The 25,614-nt window shown below is 32.9% G+C and overlaps 2 protein-coding genes across 2 annotated transcripts; both read left to right on the plus strand.

Moving 5' to 3' along the window:
* Window positions 1-5,971: 5,971 nt before the first annotated feature.
* LOC130719135 (thaumatin-like protein 1) lies at window positions 5,972-13,825 on the plus strand. The gene is made up of 7 exons (XM_057569773.1): window positions 5,972-5,975; window positions 8,837-9,928; window positions 11,669-12,864; window positions 12,976-13,086; window positions 13,168-13,243; window positions 13,322-13,417; window positions 13,501-13,825. The coding sequence occupies exons 1-2, from the start codon at window positions 5,972-5,974 to the stop codon at window positions 9,505-9,507; spliced, it is 675 nt and encodes a 224-aa protein (XP_057425756.1). The 3' UTR covers window positions 9,508-9,928; window positions 11,669-12,864; window positions 12,976-13,086; window positions 13,168-13,243; window positions 13,322-13,417; window positions 13,501-13,825.
* A 10,980-nt stretch (window positions 13,826-24,805) lies between these two features.
* Window positions 24,806-25,612, plus strand: LOC130719136 (uncharacterized protein At2g29880-like). The gene is made up of 2 exons (XM_057569775.1): window positions 24,806-25,168; window positions 25,265-25,612. The coding sequence occupies exons 1-2, from the start codon at window positions 24,806-24,808 to the stop codon at window positions 25,610-25,612; spliced, it is 711 nt and encodes a 236-aa protein (XP_057425758.1).
* The last annotated feature ends 2 nt before the right edge of the window (window positions 25,613-25,614 follow it).

Below are 25,614 nucleotides of genomic sequence, written 5' to 3' on the forward strand. Positions count from 1 at the left end.
GGGCTTTTGTTCATGCTACTATAATTACTCATCAAGAGTGATAATGTCATGTTTGGGTTTTTGCTGGAAAGCCTGTGTGCATTGGCCATGTAAATTGATTTTTATCATCTACAGATGCATGCTTTACACATCATAAACTCTTAATGAGTAATTGTTTTGTTTTTATTATTACTTTGGTAGTAGCTTAATCTGAAATAAATCTAATGATATTCTTACTCTTTCAAAAAAAAAAGGGATGGCTAGAGTGTGTTGGTTTGGAAAGCTTACTGCTTCCTATCATGTGCTTCTCTTTGCTGGTGAGTGGTGATGGTGTCAAAGTAGATGAGGAGATGTCAAAGTTGCTTCCTTCTCAGAAAAAGAAAATGAGACAAAAACAAAAAAGGCAGAAGCAAGAGCTAAGAAAGTATTGTACTCATTTTGTGTGCTGAATCCATTTGTTTGACTAACTTAGTTCCATTCATGTGTTTTTATTTTCTGGTATCTTCTCCATTTTTATTTAAGTAGTTCAAAGTGTTGTTGAGTTCTATATTGTTCATGTAGGAAAGGGAAGACCCTTACGTCACCTTGATTTTGATGTTCCGTGAAAAGGGACAGTGGAACAATGCCTACAAGTTGATGAAGGAGATGGTTGAAGAAAAATGTCTAAACAAAATCTGCAAATTTATGAAAAGGTTCTAGATCTGCTGAGGAAGGATGGACAACTAAAAATGCATGAGGAGTAGGTGGAGAAGATGGTTGCCAGAGGATTTTTCTCTCGCTCTTTGTAGAAGCAGCTTCATCATTAACATCTATAAGCCAAATAAGAGAACTTTCTTTTAAAAATGCATGAGGAGGAGGTAAAAGTACTGTTTGAGGAGAATATAATATTGGATGAGTAGAACCAAAAAATATTGAAGCAATTAAAGGAAGTGAAGCATCCAGCTTCTAGGGGAAAGCATACTAGCAGTGCATCTGCCAAGGTGAGTTAAATGGTTAATTGCATGCATACCACATGTGCATCGCATCTCAGCAGCATTTATCACAATTTCAAAATGTAACCACAACCGCAGTCTGAAAAACTGGCATATAGTTGTCGAATAGTTATCATATGCAGCATCTGCTGATGGTTAAGCTCAACTATAATTTGTTTTATATTTTCCCATGATGATGATGATGATGATGATGATTATATTTAATACACGTGTAAGTTGCCTAATAGTTTTTCTTTAGAGAGAAAAAGAATAAATCACTACTACCATTCTATTACATAAGGACTTTGAATGCAAAAAAACAGAAATTGGTCTAAACAACATACAAAACAAAGATCAATTGGCTCTTTCCAACATATAGGGCCACTGTCTAATGTGTTGTAGTTAGGTGTCCCCTGTCATGTGCCTCTTTTTGCAGGATCATTATTCTTTTTGCCTCTTTAGGATTTTCATAATCTACATTTGTCTAGAGGTTCTGTTAGTGGTTTTTTTTACTGAAACCTTAAACAGTGTATATTTTAAGGTTAACCAACTGAACTCCAACAAATGTATAATGAACATTTCAGAAGTGGACTCAATCTCTCTATCATTCCTAAAATGTCAAGATTATATACACTTCATCAGCTATATTTGTAAAATTTCTAAATAAGAGAACTTTCAAGTAAGACTATAAAATGGTGGTGTTATTTGTTAATTGCTGTAAGTGATAGGAAATGAAGGTATTTTATTATTTATTTTAAAAATTTTGTGCTTTATTCATTTTAGTTTTAAGGCTGGTATTAATTTTGTATCCTGATGATGAATGTTGGCTTAGCTGAATGAGGTCCTGTATAAAGTTCTTTTTGTTACCACTTTATCTCTTTGAATAAGTCATGAGCTCAACTAATCCTTTTTCTTCTCTCCTAATAATTGACTGGAAACTTACATGCAGGGTTTCCACATCTCAGGATGTGGTAAATGCTATTGAATGCAATAATGGAAAGTATGACTTAGTTAAGATTTTTGAAGATTTTGTTTAAAGTGGATTCCATCTTTTTTTTTTCCGCTTAGTTTTACAATGCATCAGAAGTTTCAGAACTGAAACCTCTTTTGTGGGGTTTATTTGTATCTAGAGTTAGAGATCATACATCGATCCTGGAGGCTCAGAAGAATGGATCGTTAAAAACTGATTGGATTTGTTTCCAAAGCAGATGCCTATGTTCCTCCTTTTATGTAATTGGAGAAGTTAGTAGACAGCTTATATGAAAGGCAAAATAGTGAGTCAATCTTATGGAATTTTAAGTTTTAAATGATTTTCTCATTATCTGTGTACTCATAAGTTATATTTTCTTTTTCAGGTTTTCACGCGGAACACATACTTATGGAGTTATGGTCCTGGAGCTGCATCTTTATCCAAGTCACATCCATAGATATTAGTTGTACTCATAGTTGCATACTTATACTCATTAGTTATATTTACTCCCGTGAATATATGAGTAGTTGGGATCTCATAAATGATAATAAAATAATGAACCGTTGTTGGATTAATTTAATCGCAATTGTTTCAACAAAATTAATGATTTAGAGTCCGTGCATCGCACGGGTATAATCACTAGTATATAAGCAAAACTCAAGTGTTGCATTGTAACTTTTTTTTTTGAGATGAAACGAAATATATATTAAATAATCAAAGAACCCAATACATCCGCCTGAAGGAAAGCATCAAAACTTGGGAAACATTCTCCACCCAATCAACATTGGGAAAATCATAAGCCAATTTTAAAAGAAAATTAACCGCTTGATTCCCTATTCGCCTAATAAAACTGAATACATGCTAAATAAGAAATCTCTTTATCATTCCTGTGCCAAGCATTGTAACAAACAATCATAATTTTATTTAAAATAAATATATTAAACAATAAAATTAAAACTGAAAAAAAATTGTATTCCCAAAAACTATTCAACTACTTACATTAAATAACAACATTCATAAACTTAAAATGTATTTCACTATTTCATTTCAAAAATACTAAAAATTAAGGCTAATAATAAAAAAATATTTATTAACAAATAATTTAGATAAAATAGTTTTAAAATTAAAATTTTCTATTTATATGTAAATAAATTTGAGTATTACATTAAATGTATTAAAACACATTCATCAAAATAATTTGAGAAATAATAATTTTTATTTATAAAAAATATATTACAAAATAATTGAAAACCTAAAAAAATTGTATATTCCAAAACTATTCAACTAATTACATTAAATAAAAACATTCATCAACTTAAAATTGGTCTCCGAAGGATAGTTCAAGTGGTAAGAGCTAGACATAGGAATTTGGGTGGAGGAGGTACAGGGACCAATTCCCGGAGGGTGCAATTTATTTTTCGGATGTACAAAAAAAAAACTTAAAATTGCCTTTAAAAAAAACTAAAATTTTCTTAAGTTTTTTTATTTATGATATATTTGTAAAAATTACTTGAGGAAGCACAATAGCGAAAAATAATAATTGCCCAAGTTGTATAAATTTTTGCTTTGAGAAACTTATCCACTTAACGTGATCGTAGAGCCTTGAGGGATTAGTCTCATGGTTATCAATTACATATCAATAATTAAGTTTGAGTAATATTAATTATTTACGAAAAAGAACTCTAATTATATCTATTGAAATGTCTTAACACAATTTTTTTATATTTATAATTAAAAAATATTTTAACTTTTATTTATTTAAACTATAATAATTTATATATAATGTTAAAAAATATTGTAAGTAAACCCGTGCTATGCACGGGTATAATATCTAGTATTTTGTTAAACCCAACTACAAAGTCATCATTTCATTTAATGAGTTTTAGCATCTAGTAATACATTTATAGGATGAATAACTCTGAATAGCTGTGTATTTGCCTTGACAACTTTAAATATCGATCTTGAAACGATCGTATAGTTAAAATGATTTTTATTTTAAAATAAAACTTAAAAACAAATGAGAAGATTATATCCTATCAAGATAAAACTATAATGTCTTTTTATATTTTGATTATGATCATTACTAACACTTTTTGGTACAACCCATTACTAACACTTAAGTGGAAAGTGAAGAGCTTATAATGAAAAATAAAGAATTTATTAATTTCAATTGGGATCGAAAATATCTATATACTATAGAAAAGAAGAACTCTGTGAGACCCACTTAGATGAGTTGGCACTCCCAGGTTCACTCTTATCCACCCTCCCTCATTAGCTGACAAGTGTCAAGCTCTAAATGATTCTGACAAATTTATGGTGAGATAATTTCTCCTTAATTTTGGTTTTGTGGCCCATCATTAACAATCTATTGAATAATCATAAAAAATCTCATTAATTGTTGATTAATTTTTTTTAACTGTCCATTTATCCTGAATCAAAAGTCATCACCCATCATTAACTACTTATGGAATAGTCATTCAAAATACTATTAATTGTTGCTTAATTTTTTTTAAACTCTCCATTAATGCTGTAACAAAAGTCATCACCCATCATTGACTACCTATGGAATAATCATTCAAAATCACATTAATAGATGTTTAATATTCTTATTCATACATAAGGCTTAAAAACAAAAACTTTCTCACTTTTGTTATACGTATTTTGCTTTTTTTTATGTGATTAAAACTGATTTTGCTAACCTTTCAAAAAGTACGTTTTTGAAATCAAGATTCAAATTTTAAAATTTTGACAACCTATAAATTCAAATTTTGAATATTCTTTTTGGAACAATATTCTCCTTCCTTTTTTCACGTGCAAACAACATAAACCCTAATTGTTTTCATCTATATAAACTCTCTTATGTAATTCTTCTCCTCTATCATTCCATTATTTAACCATCATCTAAGAGCTTTGAAATAACTATTGTTGTGATGACTGGGAAATTGAGAAGCAAATGTTGAAAAAGCAAAAAAAGTTCAGGTATTGCTTCTGATTCAACCTGTTTCTTGCCATATCATAAGGGTATAGTTACATTTCTATGAACATTATGAAATGATCTGCAACGTGTGTGATTTATTGAAATGATTTTGATTGGAGTGATGCTTTTTTACTTTTCATTCTGTAATTTCATAGGCCTCATCACCATGGGATTATTGCGAATTGGAATTTGGGATGGTGAGCTTATATGAAAGATTCTTCAAGAGTGAATACAACAAGTGAGGTTTTTGCCCTCTTCCTACTTTCTGTTAGATTTTGCTGAATTTTTTTGTTTGTTTTTCCATAGTGGCTTGGTTGAGTTTTGTTCTACAATTAAAAACCAAAGAAGAGATACGAGGAAGGAGAGGTAAGCCTTATGAATTTTTTGATTCACATTTATTTTGAGCAAAGCATATTGAAACATATAACTCAAGAAACATATACATCTTTATATTTTAGGCATGAATCTTCATCTACTGACCTTGCTGCTTGATTTAATGTTTAGCATGTTACAATTTGGTTATACTCTTTTTCTTTTGGTGTTCACAGATTTTGGTTGATGATGACAGTGTTGAACAGTTGCGGCTTACATAATTAGTATTAAGTGATGTAAGTTAAAATAAAATTAAATCCTATTATATATGCACATGCTATCACTATAGATAGTTATGTATTGTGAATTTCAATTTTTACTCTTATTTCAGGATAGTTCAGATCCGTTCATGACAACTACTTCTAGATTAAAGGCTGATGCATCTTCTTCCAACTTAGCAAAGATTGTCGTTTTATGTTGTAATTTATTTATTTATTTGTGCACTTTGAGTTATTTACTGTTTTGCGTTTAGATTATGGTGTGAATATTATATTTTTTAGGTCATATAGAATTTTTTAGATCATAATATTATATTTAAGTCAATGGAGTTCTTTTTTTATAAAATGTAAACAAAAATTGAGATTTGAGTTTGAAATTTTAATTGAGTACTAAATAATAGTAATTGGAGCCTAATTTTCACTCAGATTTTAAAACACTTGATACATTTTTTTTAACAAAATAAGCAAATCAATAATAAATATAATGGGTAGATATTAACTTTCTTATGCAAAACCAGATTTAGTTTGTGATCAATATAAATAAGAGAAATGAAAAGGAAATGAATAATCAATTTTAAAAAAATCATTTTGATTGGGATACATTTAATTTCAAGGTAAAATAAATTAAAAAATGTCAATTCTATTTTAGTGAATAAATTTGATTTCTCCTTTAATAATAATTAATGGAGTTTCTTTAACTTTTTTATGTAATAAATATAAAATTTAGAATAATTCCATAGATTATGGTGTGGATATTCAATTTAATATTGAAATTTGAGTTTGAAATTTGAAATTGAAAATTGGTTGTGAATAATAGTACTTGCGCCAAAATTTATGGTGTGATATTAAAAAAAAATGTAAACGCTTAATCCTTTAGTTTTAATGAAAAAAGAAAATAAATATTGAATTTAATGAGTGCAGCACATAATCAACTTTCTTAAGTAAAATCAGATTTAGTTAGTTATGAGTATAAATAAGGCAAATCCGTTTTTTAAGTAAAAAGGAAATGAATAATCAATTTAGAAAAAAAAACATTCCAATTGGGCAACATGAAATTTCGGAGTGGAATGATGAAAAAAAGAGTCAGTTCCGTTTTAAAAAAGAGTCAGTTCCATTCCAATTGGGGTTTCTTTTACCTTTTTTAGAAAAAAAGGTAAATAATGGAATGATCTCATAGATTAAGGAGCGAATATTTAATTTTATTTAATTAATTTATTATTTTTAAAATTGTAAAAAATAATTTTGCGATTTGAGTTTGAAATTTAAAATGGGTACTAAATAAAAGTAATTTGATCCAATTTTTCACTCGGATTTTAAATTATTTTGCTCAGACACAGAATACGCTTTTCTTTCCACCCTAAATCATTTGTAAATTCATTCATAATAATTAATTAGGTTTATTTTAATTTTTTAAGAAATAAATATAATTTATAGAATGATCTCATTGATTAATGAGTCAATATTCAATTTAAGTTAATGAATTTCCTTTATTAAAAATTGTAAAAAAAAATTGAGATTTGAGTTTGAAATTTAAAATGAGTACTAAATAATAGTAGTTGAGGCCAAATTTTCAGTCAAATTTTAAAACTTTTTTCTTAAATGAGTACTATATACTTATGATTAGATTACATGGTAAAAAAGTTCAACGGGGAAAAACATTCTACACAAGAAATAGTTCATGTAAAAACTAATAATTTTTGCTAACTCTTCATTCCCATCCTTCCCTTATGGCTCATAGCTTTTACCACTATTGCAAACTCTTGGGAACAATTTTTAATCTAATTTAAGTATATTTTTTATAATTTTAAAAATATTTAGGATTAAATGTATATAAAGTTTTTGTCAAATTTTGCAAGTTGTGTAATACTCATTGTGATTTTGTTTGGTTGAATGCTCATTTTTCAATTTTTCATATCTTAATTCAAGGCTTAATAGCTATTTTGGTCCCTCACTTATCACAGTTTTACACTTTTGGTCCCCAATAAAAAAATTAGCACTTTTGGTCCTCCACATTGCTTATTTGTTTGCAAAAATGATCCCTATTTAGACGAAAACTACAAAAGTGTGTAAATATGAGGGACTAATTTTGCTAATTTTTTCCTAAAGGGACCAAAAGTGAAAAATTATGATAAGTGAGGGACTAAAAGAGCTATTAAGCCTAATTCATTAATCGTGCTTAAATAATGAGATCAATATTCGCCGTGCAACGCACGGGGTAAAAACGCTAGTAAAAGTTGCAATAATGTTGTTGTTTTTTCCAGTAAAAACTGCATTTATTTCATTATTAGAGAACTACCTTTTATTTATTTTTATTCTTAACAAAAGCTGTATGTTCAATTTTAAAAAAAGTTAATTTATTTTATAAAAAATTTCAACGCATTAAGATTACGGGTCTTTAAAAAAAAAATTAAGATTACGGTAGTAATCTTCTAATGCATAGAATTGGGGAACATTTAAATTGAGCTTTAAACACATTCGTGAAAGGAAACCCCTTTTCCAACTCAGTAAAGTTGTTGGATTCAGACATTCACATTCAATTCAATGAATAAACAAACACATACTAAATCAGTGTCTCTTGGTGGTGTTTTCTTTTCTTTTTCAAAATAACGTTTCTGCCATCCACTATAAATTAAATTCTTCGTCATATCCCAAACTTTGTGGCTGCAGCACTGTCAAATTCGAAGTTCAAGGGGTTTCCTTTCACGAATATATTTGGCGTTTCACTATAAATAATGTAAAAAGATTTCATGAATTTTATAGACTTATAAATTGCACTTTTAATCCCCTAATTTCATGATTCAACAAGCACTTCAGTTCAAATAATACAATCACTAATGATCTAAGCTGGTGGGTTTTATTAATTGACTTAAATAAAAAATTTAAACCCGCTTGGTGTCTTGCTCCTCTCTACCTTTGATTTTTCATCAAGCATGTTCAATTTAATTTAATCAGATTCACTAGATCTTTTCTTTGTAAACAAAAAAAAAATCAGATTCACTAGCATGCATAGGATCAGTGGCTTCCACAAAACCGTAGATTAAACTTAAAGTTAAGAAAATGAATCCAACCTAGAGATCTTCACAGTCTAAAAGATGAAAAAAATAAATTGTGTAGTCATTATTGGACTGAAATGAATGAATTTTTTGCATTTATCAAGATTTTCATTGATAAACATTTTTATGTTTCAACTTTCAAGATCTAAATTGATTGCTTCTCATCTTCCAAGAATTATTTTAACTATTTATATCTTAGTTAACTAATCCTGTATTTTATTGATCAAAATCACTATTCAGTGAAATTGTAAGAGTACTTAATCTGATGCAATGTCTCTTTTGACATGTTTTTTTAGTATCAGGAGTGTATTCTGATGTCACATTGAATTTGGAAAACCGGTGCAAAGACTTTATATGGCGTGGCTCCAGCCCAAGCATTTGGGAACCAGAACCATACTACCTAACTCCGGGAGACCATTCAACACTAACGGTGAGTGATCCTTGGTCCGGAACCATTTGGCCTCGAAGTCATTGCAGAATCAACGCATCATACTATTTCTCATGTGCAACCGGTGATTGCAGGACAGGACAACTGGCCTGTTCAATCCCCAAATACCCGGTAACCGAACTCATTTTCAAAATCAACGATTCTGTAGTCTCCTATGATATAAGCTTGGTTCATGGACAAAATGTTCTGGTCTGTGTCAAACCCAACGGTGGAACCTTGGTGGATGGAGGATCAGGTCCTTGCCCTATGGTGGAATGTAACAAGGAACTTTCAAGTGTGTGTCCCTCACATTTGATAGCGTATGGCCAAGAGGGACAATATGTGGGTTGTAAGAATAGTTGTGATGTGATAGATGATCCAAGGTATTGTTGTGATGGCGTTACTTGCATTCCTGATGAGTACATGAAAATGAATAAGCAGCTTTGTCCTGATGCTACAACCTTCCAGGGTGACAAACCACCGTATCAGTGCAAAGGGGCTAGTAGTTATGATATAACCTTATGTCCTGATCCCCTGTAGTTGCAATATAGTCACTACTACAGATTTGACCTTTTGCCACGCCCCAATTGTCACGGTTATAGGCGGAACCGTGACAAAAGGTCAATTATCACGGTTTTAAAAGGAACCGTGACAAAAGGAAATAATATTTTATTATTATTGTTTTGGAACCGTGACAACAGAAGTTCAATATCTGGCTCTTATTTTTCCCTCCCCTCCAATTTTTCCTGAAAAACCCTACCACTGCACCCTAACCTCTTCTCGCGCGCTCTCAATCGGTCTCTCTCCAATATCTGCCTTCTCAATCGGTCTCTCTTTCCTGCTCCCTCTCAATCGCCGGTCGCCGTTCTCCGTCACGCCGTTCGCCGTTCGCGCCGTTCTCGGTTCACGCCGTTCTCTGTCACGCGCACTTCTCTCTCTCGAGCACCATTGCAAAGCCCAGGTACCTTACTCTCTAATATTCATCTCTACTACTCCCTAATTAGTGCTTGCTGCTGTAATATTCATCTCTGCTTCCCCCGTAAACCAACTCAAATAGTTCATCTGTAGCTAAGTTTCACTTAGGGTTTTTCTTGGTCCTGCATTACCTCTAGTTATTTGGGGCTTCTTTTAAACTGTCCCTCATGTGGCCAAAAATCTGGGACTGTTTGAAATCTGTGTGATCTGTTGTTGTTGTTGTTCTCCTACTGCTAGTTGCAGACTATTGTGTGATTGAGAAAGTTTTTTGCTGCTGTGCCCTGCTCAAATTGGTACGGGTTTGGAAGTGATTTGGCCAGACAATGTGACCATATTGCTATGAGATTGTGCTTTTCATCAAACAGAATTTTTACCTAGTTTGTCTCCTTCTGTTTCTTTCTTTTATCTTTGTACAGATGTTGGTGTATTGGTCCTGGGAGTACACCTAGTACTCTCACATTAATATATATCTTATTTTGGTGAGAATCATTTGAATTGTGCCCTTTTAAGACTGAAAGATAAAATTGATTGTTCCAACTGCAAAATCACAGAAAAGAAATTGGGTTAGAGATCAAGGGGGAAGAAATTGGGTTAGAGATCAATTGTAATATCTAAAATCATTCCAAGTTATTTCAAATCCTGGGCTTATTTAGTTAGTGTTTAAAATTTGGGAGTTGTATATCTAGGATCTTTATTTCAAGGTACGGGTTTCAATTCCAAGTCATTCTAAGTTATTCCAAGGTACGAGTTTCAATTCCAAGTCATTCCAAGTTATTTCAATTCCAAGTCATTCCAAGTTATTTCAATTCCAAGTCATTCCAAGTTATTTCAAATCTTTATTTCAATCAGGGAGTTGTATATCTAGGATCTATATAGTATTGAATTGGGAGGATTAAAAATAGTTGCTTGTAACTCCTAAGTCTCAACTCCTTTATTCCGAGATTGGAATTGCAACTAAGGTTGCTATTTGAAGCTTTATATTTGAGCACCTGAATGGACAAAAACTGTTCCAGTTTTCATCATATATTATATATCTCAGTTTTGTAGAAAGGGGCAGATTCACTGAGAAATCAATGATGCATGTGGTTCTAGTCTTTTGGTTTGTGGAGATGAACTTGAGAGAGAGTTAAAAAGTGAGAGAGGCAGAGAGTGAGTGAGAAGCATGCATCCCTTCTTTGATTTGTGTTTTTATTTAATTAGAATTTCCGCTAATATGAGTTTGTTAGTAATGAACAACCCATGTTCTTAGTTTCTTTCCCCAATTTAGTTTTTCTATTTAGGATCTCAGGAATCAGTTCAGTTCGCATGCTTTCTCTTTTGATTTTTGTTCTCTAGCATCTTATTGTGACCTAATTTGATTTCGTTCTTGATGCTTCCATTTAGCATGATAATTGATAAGTATTTAACTTGGTTTTTAGACATTTAGTTCACATGATTTAAAGGACTTAATGCAGAAAAAGACTAATAAACATGGCTACATGATTTTAACTGCCCCTCATACTATCTCAGGAAAATTAAGTGCTGATGGTGTGGTTAAATTTAATTTGGAGGTTTTGGGTATTAGGTGGTGGGTTTAAATTGGCTTAGTTTTAGTCGTTTGTTTTCTCTGCAATTATATTTTGATCACCCTTTAGATTAAATTGGAGCTTATATTTTGATTACCCTTTTGATTAAGAAACATGGCTTATTTGAGTAAAAATTATCTACAATTACCTTTTTTATTCAGGATATAGAGGGAACGTTAACCTTGCCGTGAGAAGCCGTTACTCGCTACCGTGCGCATTTCTCTCTCTCTCGAGCACCGTGCAGAGCACATGTACCTTTCTCTCTCTATATACATGTATGTATCTATTATAGTGTGCTATCATCATTGTATCAGTTATATGAAAAGCTACTTGTAGTTATAATTTATTGCACAGCTAGTGTCCATCGATGATCATGAAAATGTAAAGATTAAGTTGTGGGATTATGTCATTTCTGACAAGGAAATTGTAGAAACTAAATACAGCTGTGGAATTTAGAGATTGTTATTTCTTTCAAATTATGAAAAATATTTATCTGCTCTAACTTGTAATTTTCCCTTATCGTTTGAAGACTTTTCAGTGCCTGTCAACTCTAATTTAAGCTGATGACAATACTCTAGTTAAAGAGTGGGATTTGTATCAGTTTCCATGTTCGCGAATCCAGTATACCTGAACACAGCTAGGTGTTAAACTAACAGAAAGGATTAATTCACAGAGACCGATTTTCCATAGATAACCATAATGGGCTAGAGCTAGAACAAAGAATGAAGTGCAAAACATGAAAATACATGTTGTCTTCTCCTTTCTATTGAGAAATAGTAATTGACTCAGTGCCCATTGTACCAGTAAAATATATTTTAAAAATGTTACTGGTATATATGTTTTCAACTATTAGATAAAAGAATTAAAATTTGTAGATAACAGTGCGCATGAATAACTGTTGTACATAGGGTGACTCACATTCTAAGACCAAACTTAAAGCAAGAACCAGGAATTATTTCAAGTAAAAGAAAGTGTAAAACTGTAAGAGTTTCAACGGAATGCAATCATGGGTGTTTGAAATATTCAAATCAATTCTTTACTCTATAGCTATGATACCCAAAAAACTAACAAAAGAGTGGTATTTTGATGTGCTGCTGTTGTTTCTGTTGTGAAATTAACTTTGCTGTTGCTGTTTGGGCTGCTGTTTCTGTTGAGATATCTTTGCTATTGCAGTTTGGGCTGCTGTAGGAAGTGATTTAAGCCTTTTTTGCTGGGGAAATTGGCTGTTGTTTTGTGTTTTGCTGAGGTCTTGTGGGCTGGTTTTGGTGCTGAGAATTTAGTTATGTTGTTACTGTTATCATGCAATTATGGCAAATGGACACCCAAACCAATTATATCTTGCACCGGTCAATATAGGGTGAGAAATATTGGATGAAATTTGTAAATATTAATTCATAGTTACTTGATTAATTTATATGATTAGCTACTTGATTTATTAATATTATAATTTAACATGTCTTGCTTGTAGGGCACATTGGGTGTTGGTTGTGATCAATGCCACTACAGGGACCTTATTTTACTTGGATCCTATACATGGTAGTTTGAATCAACGCAAAGTCATGAAAGAGATGTTTGATAAGTAAGCTTATATAGATCTACTTGCTATGTTAGTCATGCTATTCAACATATTTAATCATGAGTTTTTCATTCAATTTGTTAGTGCAATGATGATCTACCGTGCTAATTGCAATGACAAGAGGATTACATGGTCCAAAGCCAAATGGAATACTATAAAGGTATACAAATTTACATAGCTGAAAACAATTAGATCTAGCTACCAAATCACTGATATATATTATATTTGTTTTTTATAGTGCCCTGCCCAAACAAATTATATAGATTGCGGGTACTATGTACTAAGCTTTCTAAAGGAGATAATTGCGCACAAAAAATCTACAATTCCACAAGCGGTATGGAACTTTGACTAAATTCTTAATTTTTCCTATTTTTAAGTGTGACTCTAAATTTTGTAACTTTTACCATCATTTTGCAGTACTTCTCTGATTGTCAATTTGGCTTCTACGATGAGGATCAACTAAATGAAATTAAAGAAGAGTGGGCTACTTATGTGTTAAAGAATTTTGCCTAGTGTGGGCTATTTGCTTTAATTCCTTGTGAGAGTATGGGCTACTTATGGTATGGAACTGCACTGCATGTTATTTTAGAGTATTTGGTTCAAGCAGTGTACTGTACTGGCTAGTGTTGGCTATTTGGTTTAATTTCTTGTGAGAGTATGTTCTCAACAACAATTAGTATTGTTTTGGACAAATTAGTGTAAATGTATTGTTTTCTTATTCAAGGTTGGAATATTTGAGTAATTTGGCTAGAATATGTGAATGTTGGTGATTTTATGCAATTTATTTTTCAATATAAACGTACTAAAATTTATGCACACACCAGGTAAAAAGAAAAAAATCAAAAATTCTGTAGCAATTTCACAGACCAGGTGTATGACCTATTGTCACGGTTACAACCGTGGCAATAGAGGCCACCTATTGCCACGGTTACTTACTCAACCGTGGCAATAGAGGGAACCTATTGTCACGGTTACTCTTTACAAACCGTGATAACAGGCTAATCAATTGTCACGGTTAAATAGGTAACCGTGACACTATATGGCCTCTATTGTCACGGTTAAATAGGTAACCGTGACAATATGTGGCCTCTATTGCCACGGTTACGTTTTGCAAACCGTGATAACAGCCATATCAATTGTCACGGTTCCGCCTTTAACCGTGACAATTGAGCAATTGTCACGCCTTCTATTGTCACGGTTAAACCGTGACGAATGGGCGGTTTTAACCGTGACGAAAAGTCTTTTCTGTAGTAGTGAGTTTTGCAACAATCAACAATCAACAATCAACAATCTGGGAATTGTGATATTATATTCGAGAATAAATGGAAGGAGAAGATTTTATAGATTCATTCTATTTTATTGTTATTTTAGTGCACAGGATATATACAATTCCTTGTTATATGAAATTAGTAGAATAGGGTACAACAATGAAACATTGTTTTAAAGTTGATGATAATGCTAAAAACAAGAATATCTATCAACTATGGATGCTGAAGTAATTTACACAAACTCATAAGTGATGGTGTTGACTAATATGTGTCACCCTAAAAAGTGTTTAATCTTATACCATTAAATAGTTGGGGATATTTTTGATTTTTCGAATCGCTTTGTAAATTACAAATAGGCCCCTCTAGTTAATATGATATTTAATCCCTCCCATTACCTGTGTCATTGCCACCATCACCGTCACCACATGCAGCCACCCGTCCTCCACCTTCGGCCACTAATCATCTAGAGCCTCCTTCACCAAAATCAAAGGAAAATGGGTTATTTGATGTTGTTGAAAGAGTCATCAATCACATGTTCTTCCATTTTTCGATTGGACCCATTTTTACCCAAAAAGTTAAGTTTCAGATTTAAAGGTTTATATAGGGATGTCAATGGGTACGGGTGGACATTGATAGTACATACCCACCACCCGCTCCACATGCAAAAATTTATATCCATACCCACATGGATATCCATTAAGTGGGTTTTCATCAGATTTTAAAATATCCGTGATATCATGGGCACTCGACACTCATGAACATAAATGGATTCACATATATTTTTTCAAAAGAAAATTATATTAAATTTAAAATATAAGATTGGACTTTACAGTCAATTAATGTGTAAAGGGAAATACTTATTTTCTACTCTCTTTTGTTCTAAGGACTTTTTTTACCATTATCATTGTATAAGTTTACTTAAAGGAGAACTATAACTCAAACACAAATTCATTAGATATCAGACTTAATATGCATCTATGTATATATATAAAAGATATTTTATTGTTTTATATATCGGGTGGGTATCCATGATATGGATACATCAATATTCGTACCTGCCCCATTATTAAATGAATAGTGGAAATATTCACTAAATAAATATGTGGATACCCGTGGGTGCGAGATTTTTTACCCATAACGGATTTTATCCATGGGTATTCACGGGTGTGGGTAATTTGACATCCCTACTCACAGACAAGATATTGATGAATCCAATAGAGACGATCACAAATGTGATATCTTTACGATGTCTTACCATCAACAGGGGACTTTGTTAATTCGCATTCCTACAACTTGTGCCCAAACGAATAATGGCTTGAGATGACACTTTATTTCTTCATAAGGCTTCTTGAAGATGGCAATCTCTTCCTCGACATGGGAATAAGCATGTTGATTATTCTAACTCGAGCTTGATTGTCCAGCCTCAGAAGTAGCCCTTATGTACCTCAGGTGGCATCTCCATTGAGCCTTCAACATTATGTTTTCTCCTAAGTAAGGCCTTAGAGTGTATGAATAATTCTGGTTAATTAGATAAATGTCAAGGTAGGATGACCCATTTCCGACCTCCATCACCTTCCATTTGGGATGTGGAATGTTCATCCCAGATAAAGCTCTTACCCACTTATTAAGTGCAACCCCACAGGGAGGGATGAAGGTCATACCTTGATTTTCCTATTAGTTCGAGGGCCTTTGGTTACTCTTAGCATGTACACTTACCTGTTGTTTGATTGCATCTTGTTTCTCTGTTTTAGCAATGACTTTTTGATAATGCTTTTCAGCCCCAAGAGTCCTCCAAAGCACTAGTCGCCCCTTTTATAAAAATAACAATGCATCTAGGGCACAACATCACCTCATGCTCAGTTATCTTGCGTCAAGTCAAGAACTCGACCAAACTTCCCCCAACCATGGGATAAATTTCAGTTGCCCTGCTTTGTAACTCTTCAGCGGCTGAGTCAGCCATCTTGACATCACATGCATAGGCGAGCTTTGAAATTGGTACTTCAAGAATCTCGCTTGGAGTTTTAGCCATGTTGACATGAGAGACTTCAGAAATGTCAACCATCATAATGTTGCAAGGCTCGACATAATTAGTGTATCCGATCTGGAGCATATTAGAGTCAGTCTTCATAACCATTTTTCCTCTTTCTTCGAATTTTAGTCTTTCTTCTTTGATCCGCTTTTTGACCAAATCCTTGAAACGAACACAATTGTTTTATTTTCTTACACAACTGTTAGTCCAATGACTAAATACATTGTGAAACTTGTAATATTTTTGACATTTTCTTTGATCTAAAGAGGGAATTTTTTGGTCAACTGGAACATCGATCTGACCATCCTTAACAAGGATATCATATATCATCTGACATTTTGTTACATTGAACTTATAAGTATTTACATGAAACTTATAGTTTCTATTCAAAACATTATTTCTGCTTTTATATGGCCTTAAAGATATACAAAAATGAGGAGGCCCTACTCCCTAATTTAATTTCGACAACGTTAACATCACTCGTTCCGAAGTCCTCATTTTCATCATAAAATATTTGCTCTTTTGGACCTGAATTGTTACTTTCTTCATCTTAGGCGTACCACACTTAATTTTTTCGAGCCTTAAGTACTCAATTTACCTACCTCTATAAGTCAGTTGAGTCATATCTCAAAGGTGTAGGGTATCTAATTTCTTTCTAACTGCACAATCTAATCCCCCTGCAACAATTTTGACCAAATCATGTTTAAGCACTTTAGTGAAGCATCTCAATTTCTTTTTCCTAAACCTGTTCAAATAATCATCTATTGGTTCGTTCGTTTCCCTTTTGACATTGGAATAACTATTTTAGACTTATTTTTATTCACTTGTAAAGAATTGCTTGTGGAAAATTATCTCTAATTGGTTCCAATTATGGATCAAATAAGAAGGTCAAGTAGTAAACCAAGTTAAAGCATTTTTTTATGAGTGAATTTGGAAAATATTTCATTTCTAATGGTTCATTGTTTGTAATACCACCAGCTTCAATGTGATATTTCGCAACATGTTCAACAGTTGACTCCCCAATATCTCTACAAAACTTAGTAAATTTAATTTGGAACTTTCCAACCTTTGGTAACTCTGTTTGAAGAACATATTTAGAGAATGCAGAGGCAAAATGAAGTCAATTTGCATAACCCACATTGAAACCATACTGATTAATCATTCGTTTCATCACTATATGAGAAATATTTTAATGTCCACTAAATTATTTTGTCGATAATAAATTTTCAACCTTAAGATGTCGATTAACTAAGAGTGGATTTACAAAAATTTTCCTACATTATTATTACCCAAGTTTGGTTGTTCATTTCGACCTGTGTCTTATGGATCTTGATCAACTTGGGGTCTCTCAGCATTTGGTGGTTAATTTAATCCCTAATCTGGAGCATTTTGTGCATCATTATTGTTGTAGTAAAACTACACATACAAAGAGCATGTAAAATCTATCGCTCAAGTAATATAGGAAATGGTAAGTTCCATTTATTGAACAGAAGGACTAAGAAAATACGTGGTTTATTTGGATTCTTTGTTTAGGAAATCAAATGTTTGGGTGTTTATTTGTGATCACGCAAGAAAGCAAAGTAAGCAAAGCAAGCGATTATGAAGATTAGGAAGAGATCAGACAGAAAGAAGAAGCCTTGATTTGGTAATGCAACTGGATTATCTCTCCCCTTTATTATTTGTTATCTCAATTATTTATTGTGCCAACCATACCCTGTTAAAATGCTAACTCAGCTCGCCACTTAGTTATTGCTAAATGCCCTATCAGACTACACTAACTTACAAACAAACATTATTGTAAGGTCATCAATGTAGACATGAAGTACATCGAGGTGTCCAACGAGTATTTCACTACCTAGATATAGGAATTTGGAAATATATTGAATTAACTAGCTTCTACTCCTCCGTTCCTAAATAACTGACACTATTTCTAGCTAAATTTTGTTCCTAATTATCTGCCACTTTACAAAGTTCAAGAGAGCATTAATTATACTTTACCAATTGTACCCTTCATTTATTGGTGGTAGAAAAGTTGAAAAGTTAGAATTAATATGAGAGATAAAGGGTATACTAGGAAGTTAGATTGTAATTTTAATAAAATAAAAACATTAATTGCTATTTCTTAATACTTGTGCAACAAACCTAAAGTGTCAGTTATTTAGGAACGGAGGGAGTAGTTAGTAGCGAGTTATTATTAATTCTTTGTACTCATTCTCTCTTATTGTTCCATAAATTAATTCCTCTGATTAGGAGCCAATTAATTACTGTTGATATGGTTATATACTCCATATAAAATTAAGCGCGTAAAAGAGAATCACAATCATATAACTGAATTAGAAAGAACATATATATATAATAGACGGGGTTCAATAATATCCTACATCGCAACCTCCAGAGAGAGGATTTAATTAGCCAAGAATCATATACAATAAACGCAAAGAAATCCTAATCATGGCTATAACTCAGATAATAGAGGAAAAAGATAAACCAATATAGGGTCTCTTTCCACCTTGAATTTGCCTCCGGGGTGTTTCTCTCGTTCCAGAGCCTCCACAAAGGTCTATAATGTGTTTCTCTAGTCTTTTGTGTGTTTATATGAGTTGTGTTGACGTATCAGGGCTTGGGAACCTTACATAGGCTCTAAAACATGTTTAGGGATGATATGGACGTGATTTTACGAGTTATGACGGTGGGATGTATGGGGTCCTCATTCCACGGTCGTGTTGTAATTAATATGTAGGACCCACGGCCGTGTCAGATCCAGCACGGACGTGACTCCTCGTTCTTTATTTTGACAATTTGACTTCTTTATTTTGACAATTTAACTGGTCACATTGAAGATCTAGAAGTTTAGAATGACATGTCCAAAATTGAGCCTGATCCAACTGTGAACAGAGCCGCATGGTCCAATCTACAACAAGAGCTCAAAGTAGATAACATTGTAGAGTTCATCACTTTTTCCGCAGAGTAGGGAAAACCCTGATGAAATCGTGAACCAGAGAGATCTTCAATCTGAGAGAAATCACAACTAGAAGATGTTCATAATATGAAGAACGTACGACGATAAAACATATTGCGACACTGAAGATCCAAAGAAGAGTGGGGAAATTGCAGAAGAAGCAAGAATCTGAGAAGGAAGAAATGTTACTGAATGTGCTAATTCTCATTGATCTTACTATGCACAGTTACGATATTTAATTATATACACGTGTATAGAACTAATAGAGTATGGCTTATCAAAAAAAAAAACTAACTTGTTGAACCCCTGAAACAGAATTAACAGAGCTAATAGGTTCATTAACTAACTTGCTTAAATCACAATTAACTAGGGTCATTTTTAATTGAGAGGATCCGGACTCCTTTATTTGATCTTATAATGAGATGCTTTAAAAACTCCTTAAATGCTCACAAATGCCAACTCTTCACTCCTTCAATTGTAATTATAACTCTTCCCAGTCCAATAGATAAGACTCTCCTTCAATTTATTTGTACCCCATATGCTTCTGAGTTCTGACCCTACAAAATGACTTCTTGTAATTGTAACGTCTACAACAAGACTATATCTTCTCCAAATCAATATGAATAATCTAATTGTTTAACTTAACTTAAATAAAATGAAAATCCCCAAGTGTGTTGTATTCCCACCTATGACGATAACTTCTTATGAGTTTTCTTACTATATTTTGGTGAAGACCCACTGCAACAACATCATTTCATTTAATGATTTTTAATTAGCATCTAGTAGAAAATAGAATTGATTATTTTGAACGAAATAGTGTAATTAATATATAGTTGCGCTTTTGCATTAAAGGACCACTTTAAATATCAATTTTTTACATAGAAAAGTCACCTTTAAAAATATCATTTTTAAACGATTGTTAAAATCTTTTCCTCTGTAAAAAAAAACAATTTTTAAACAAAATAAAATTTTCTTTTAAAGTAAATTTAATATTTGGATCACTTCTATTTCCGGCAACTTCAGCCCTGGGAATGTTTTTCTTGCGGAATTGTTAGCTGTTGAACTTAGCTTGAAACATGTGTGTGGGAGTTGGGTTATAGGACGAGTAATGATGTATACACACCTCATTTTTTAAACACTCCATTTCTACCTCTTTTTATTTCTATCTCTCTCATCTTATCATCTATCACATCTCATATTTTCTCTCTCTTATTTTTTCTTTTCTTCCTATCTCTCTCATTATTCCACCTCTCCACCTCAAAAGAGAGGTGTGGATGAAACATTACCCGTTATAGGACTGTTTTGTGCGATTCTAATTGTAGATATATGGCCAGTGTTCTTTAGAGTACTGCTAATGTGAGTAGCTTTAGGGAGCGGAAAACCAATATTCTTTGTGTTCGGGCGATATTTCATTGTAGATGGACAGTTCACATGACCCTCATCTCTAGAGATTGTGATTTCATGGCCGATGTCTTGGCTCATAAAGCAGCTAGTGATAACTCCCCTATGCGCATTTGGAGATTATGTGCGTCTAGTATTGTCACACTCCGGTGTCAGATTGCGTTAGAGTACGTAGTTTAATTTGCTTTTGCAGTTTAATGTTTCAATTGTAAAATTAAAATGAGAAGTAGAATATTTCCTATCGGATGATCCTATAATTTCTTTTTCTTTTTATATTTTGATTATGATCATTAAGACTTCCGCGAAATGTGAAAAGATTTTAATGAAAAATAAAGTATTTATTAATATTTTTTTTTGAAGTTAGTATTCAGCATTTTTTTAACCAGAGGAAATCAGTTAGTATTTACCAATATTGGAATCCCTTTAAAAAAATATTGGAATCGAAAGCATAAAAGTGCAAATAATATTTTTTTCAATGATAATGTCATTTAATTCATAGAAAACTACATTATTTTTATATATTTTATTATAAACAAAAACCGTATGCTCATTTTTGAAAAAAAAATTTATTTATTTAATTAAGCATTAATTTCAACATACTCAAGTGGTAAGAGCTGGTGGACGTATGAGTTAGGGAAGGGAGGTTTAGGAATCATCCATGCATAAAAAACTATAGGGCCCGTTTGGTGCACCGTATTAGGCCTGATTGTATAAGCTAATACAATACGTTATGAGCTTATCAAGTGTTTGGTGCTTACATCGTATTGGATTATTTTATCCATCAATCATTCTAATACATCAAAATGATGGATAATTTAATCCATCATCTAAAGGGAGGATAAGGCCTGATAAATTTTGATGTATTAGCTACTTAAAAATATTCCAACCCTACCCTAGCCCCATTCATCTCGTAATCGCTCATCATGTTCTCCATCGACGTTCCTCTTCTGGCTTCTATCACGTTCCTCTTCTAGCTTCCTCTCTTTGACGACTTGATTCATCTTCTTCCTCTTCTTTCTCCTCCATTATCAAGTAAGTTAGTTTTCTCCATGGCTATTTTACAATTGGCTTAATTGCATCTTTGGTCCCTGACATTTATAAAAGCCACGATTTTGGTCCCTCACCTAATTTAATTACAAAAATCATCCCTCACCTAACACTCTGTGAACAAAGTTGGTCCCACCGTCAATTTTTTAACGGAAGAAGCTTATGTGGTGTTTGAAAACTTAGGTGGAAGTGCCACTGGAGAGAGGGAGGCACATGCCTCTACATCTCAGAGGAAAAAACAACAAAAAAACTCAGAGGAATAGGACACAACCTCAATCCCAGCGTTCCAACAACTAGGCCTCCCAACAGCAAAGCTTCACTATGAGATAAAAAAAACAGCCGAGAGGAGAGGAAAAATCGATTCTGACGCCAGTGGCACTTCCACATAAGCTTTCAGACGCCACGTAAGCTTCTTCCGTTAAAAAATTGACGGTTGGACCAACGTTGTTCACGAAGTGTTAGGTGAGGGACGATTTTTGTAATTAAATTAGGTGAGGGACCAAAATCGTGGCTTTTGTAAATGTCAGGGACCAAAGTTGCAATTAAGCCTTTACAATTTCTCACCTTATAATCTCTTCTGTTTTCTTTCATCGTTTACATCATCCTTGTTATGAAAATTGTTAATTTTCTTATATTGAAAATTGTTAATTTTCTTATATTGAAAATTGTTTGAGTAGTTTCTTTGTGTGGATTTTGTTGGGTAAAATTCATATGTTGTTATGCCTCTGTGCATCGAGGGGGCAGTGGGGTGCCTATGTCCAATTCATATGTGGTTGATATTGTCTTCATGGAGGGGAATTTCTGTGGGTGTATGGTGATTAGAATTGTCTGGCTTAAATCAGTTTATGTGATATGTGCTGTGTTTATGCAGGTGGGATTTGTGTGTTTATGCAGTTTATTTTGTCAATTTAGTATGAGGATAATTCATTGAAATTTGTGTCTGTTATATGACTTATATCTATAGTACTTTTGGCCTAAAACTTGACAATATCAATTCATTGAAATTTGACTAAAACATGTTAACTACTTCACTCAAATCTACCTCAAATAATCTAAGTTAGTTGGTTTTATGTTTTTGAAGTGTATGCTTGTTTTTTGTACTGTGTCTCTGCAATTGTTGTTATATTGTGTTATTTTTTTACCAAAATATACTTAGAACAAAATTAAGAGTTTGTAGTTGCTTGTGTTGTCCACTCAGAAGAAAGAAAGGTTAATAAGGAATTTTAATCAGTTAACTCTTTGCTTTATTAGTAAATTTTAATCAGTTAAGTTTAAAAGTTAAGAGTTAACTCTGCTTTATCCTATTTGTTTTGATCAGTTGAATAACTTGTATAGAATCAAAATTGTTTCTGTATAAAGCTTTTTAGATAATTTTTTAAATTTTAGGTGAAATGGATCCTAGTAAAGGTTCTGATCCAAATCAGTGGTTAAATGACCCTAATGAGTGGCTTAATAGTATAAGTGAGCTTCTCAATGCCTTGTCAACTTGTTTGATAATGGAACAAGCTTTTTTGGAGAAGACGATTGTATGTATTCTATCATACCTACAATTATGTCAGGTGGCTAAAAGGCAATATGAGAGGCTCCAAGAGAGACATACAATACCAAGGGTAAGAGAAGAATCAAGAGTGTCATTCATGAGTAGGCTAATAAATGATGATGTTACTTGTGTGGAACAGCTACGGATGGATACCAACACATTTCGTGTGTTGTGTTCTCTTCTACAAGTTCAGGGTAGGCTAAAGGAAGATGGGTTAGTGCCAATAGAAGAACAAGTTGCGATGTTTCTACACATATTGGCTCACCATGCTAAAAATCGTGTCATAAAATTTAAATTCCAAAGATCTGGGGAAACTGTTAGTAGATACCTTAAGTTCTGTCTTAAGGTTGCAAAAGAATTTACTTAAAACACCAGATCCGATTCCTGAGGATTGCATTGACAATAGATGGAAATGGTTTAAGGTATGAATTATATTAGAGATATTTTTTCTTATTAATTATCATATCCTTTCTACATATATAACAAGATTTAACATTATTAAAAGGAGTTTGCTTATGTATTTTAGGGTTGTCTGGGGGCACTAGATGGAACTTATATTCGTATTAATGTCTCTGAGGTTGATAAACCAAGCTATAGAAGTCGGAAAGGTGAAATTGCAACAAATGTCTTAGGAGTATGCTCACGAGACATGCAATTTATATATGTGCTACCAGGTTGGGAGGGTTCAGCTTCAGATGCTAGGGTGTTGCGTGACGCAGTTAATAGGAGAAATGGTCTTAAGGTTCCTACAGGTACTAATATAATAACTGCATTCAAATTCAATATTTTAATAAAATAAAATTAAATATTTAATTTATTTGTTATTGAAATAGGAAATTACTACTTGGTAGATGGTGGGTATACAAATGGAGTTGGGTTTCTTGCCCCTTATAGAGGAAGTCGATACCATCTTAGTGAGTGGAGACATCAACGTGTTCCAACAAATCCCAGAGAACTGTTCAACAAGCGACATGCCCAAGCTAGAAATGTGATAGAAAGAACATTTGGATTGCTGAAGATGCGTTGGGCAATTCTCAGAAGTCCTAGCTACTATCCTGTTAAAACTCATAACCGAATAATTATTGCATGTTGCTTATTGCATAATTTTATTAGGAGAGAAATGTCTGTAGATCCATTAGAAACAGAGTTGGAGAACATGCCTACCACTGAAGAGGTAGATGAACAACCACATGATAACATTGAAACTATTGAACCAAGTGCAGCTTGGACTGCATGGAGAGACGCTTTGGCAAATGAAATGTATAATGATTGGGTTAATCCTTGAGGCCACTTGTAGTGATTTTATGTCTGTTGAGTTTGTTTGATACAACTTGAAGTGATGGTACGGTGTTTTCATTGAATTTGGAAATTTTTTTCATGGAACTTTCATTCAATTTGCTATGGATATATAAAATTTCCTACAGTTTTTTATTGCTACTTTTTGTAGTTGTCTTTTGCATTATATTATTTGTACAGACATGACATCTGAAGTTACACAACAAGTTGTAAAAGTTAAAGTAGAGCGTAGGGCTTGGAGTGATGAAGAGTTTAATGCGTTATTGGATTACTTGGAAGAGGCTGTTGCTAATAACCAAAGGTGTGACGCTGGGCAATTTAAAAGTGGTACTTTTAAATGGTTGGAGCAAAAATTAGAAGCCAAGTTCCCTACAGCAGGCTTAAAGGTTAAACCGCATATTGAATCCATTGTTAGGAGGCTTAAAAATGAGTATAAGGAATTATATGACATGCTGAACACAAGTGGTTTTGGATGGGATGAAGTGAACAAGAAAATTCTTGTTGATAGCGATGATGTTTGGAATTCCTACATTCAAGCTAACAAGGTTATCCAATTGTTAAAGTTATTTATTGAATGTCTTGTTTATTTTTTTCTATATTAAATAGTTGATGTGGCTATTTTTACTGTTTCTTGCATGCAGAAAGATAACATTGTGAAGAATTATAGGAACAAAGTGTTTCCTCATTTTGACCGGTTGGTGATAATTTTTGGGAAAGATCGTGCCAATGGGAAAGGTGCAGAAGATCCCGCTGATATTGTTGAGGACCTGGACAAAGAATCTAATACTCATGGGAACAATATTACTGATGAACATATGGACGAAGTTATTGGGTTAAGTGATGAAGATATTCAAGATGTCACTCAAACAATGTCCACTAATCAAAATAAAGTTAAGGAGAAAATTACTCACTCTGAAGGTCGCAGGGCAAGAAAAAGGTTAAAAAGAGAAGATGCAATTGCCAACAGCATGGACAAGTTTGCTGACTAGCT

This window comes from Lotus japonicus, chromosome 5, assembly GCF_012489685.1.
Source record: "Lotus japonicus ecotype B-129 chromosome 5, LjGifu_v1.2".
NCBI classification, from domain to species: Eukaryota; Viridiplantae; Streptophyta; class Magnoliopsida; order Fabales; family Fabaceae; genus Lotus; species Lotus japonicus.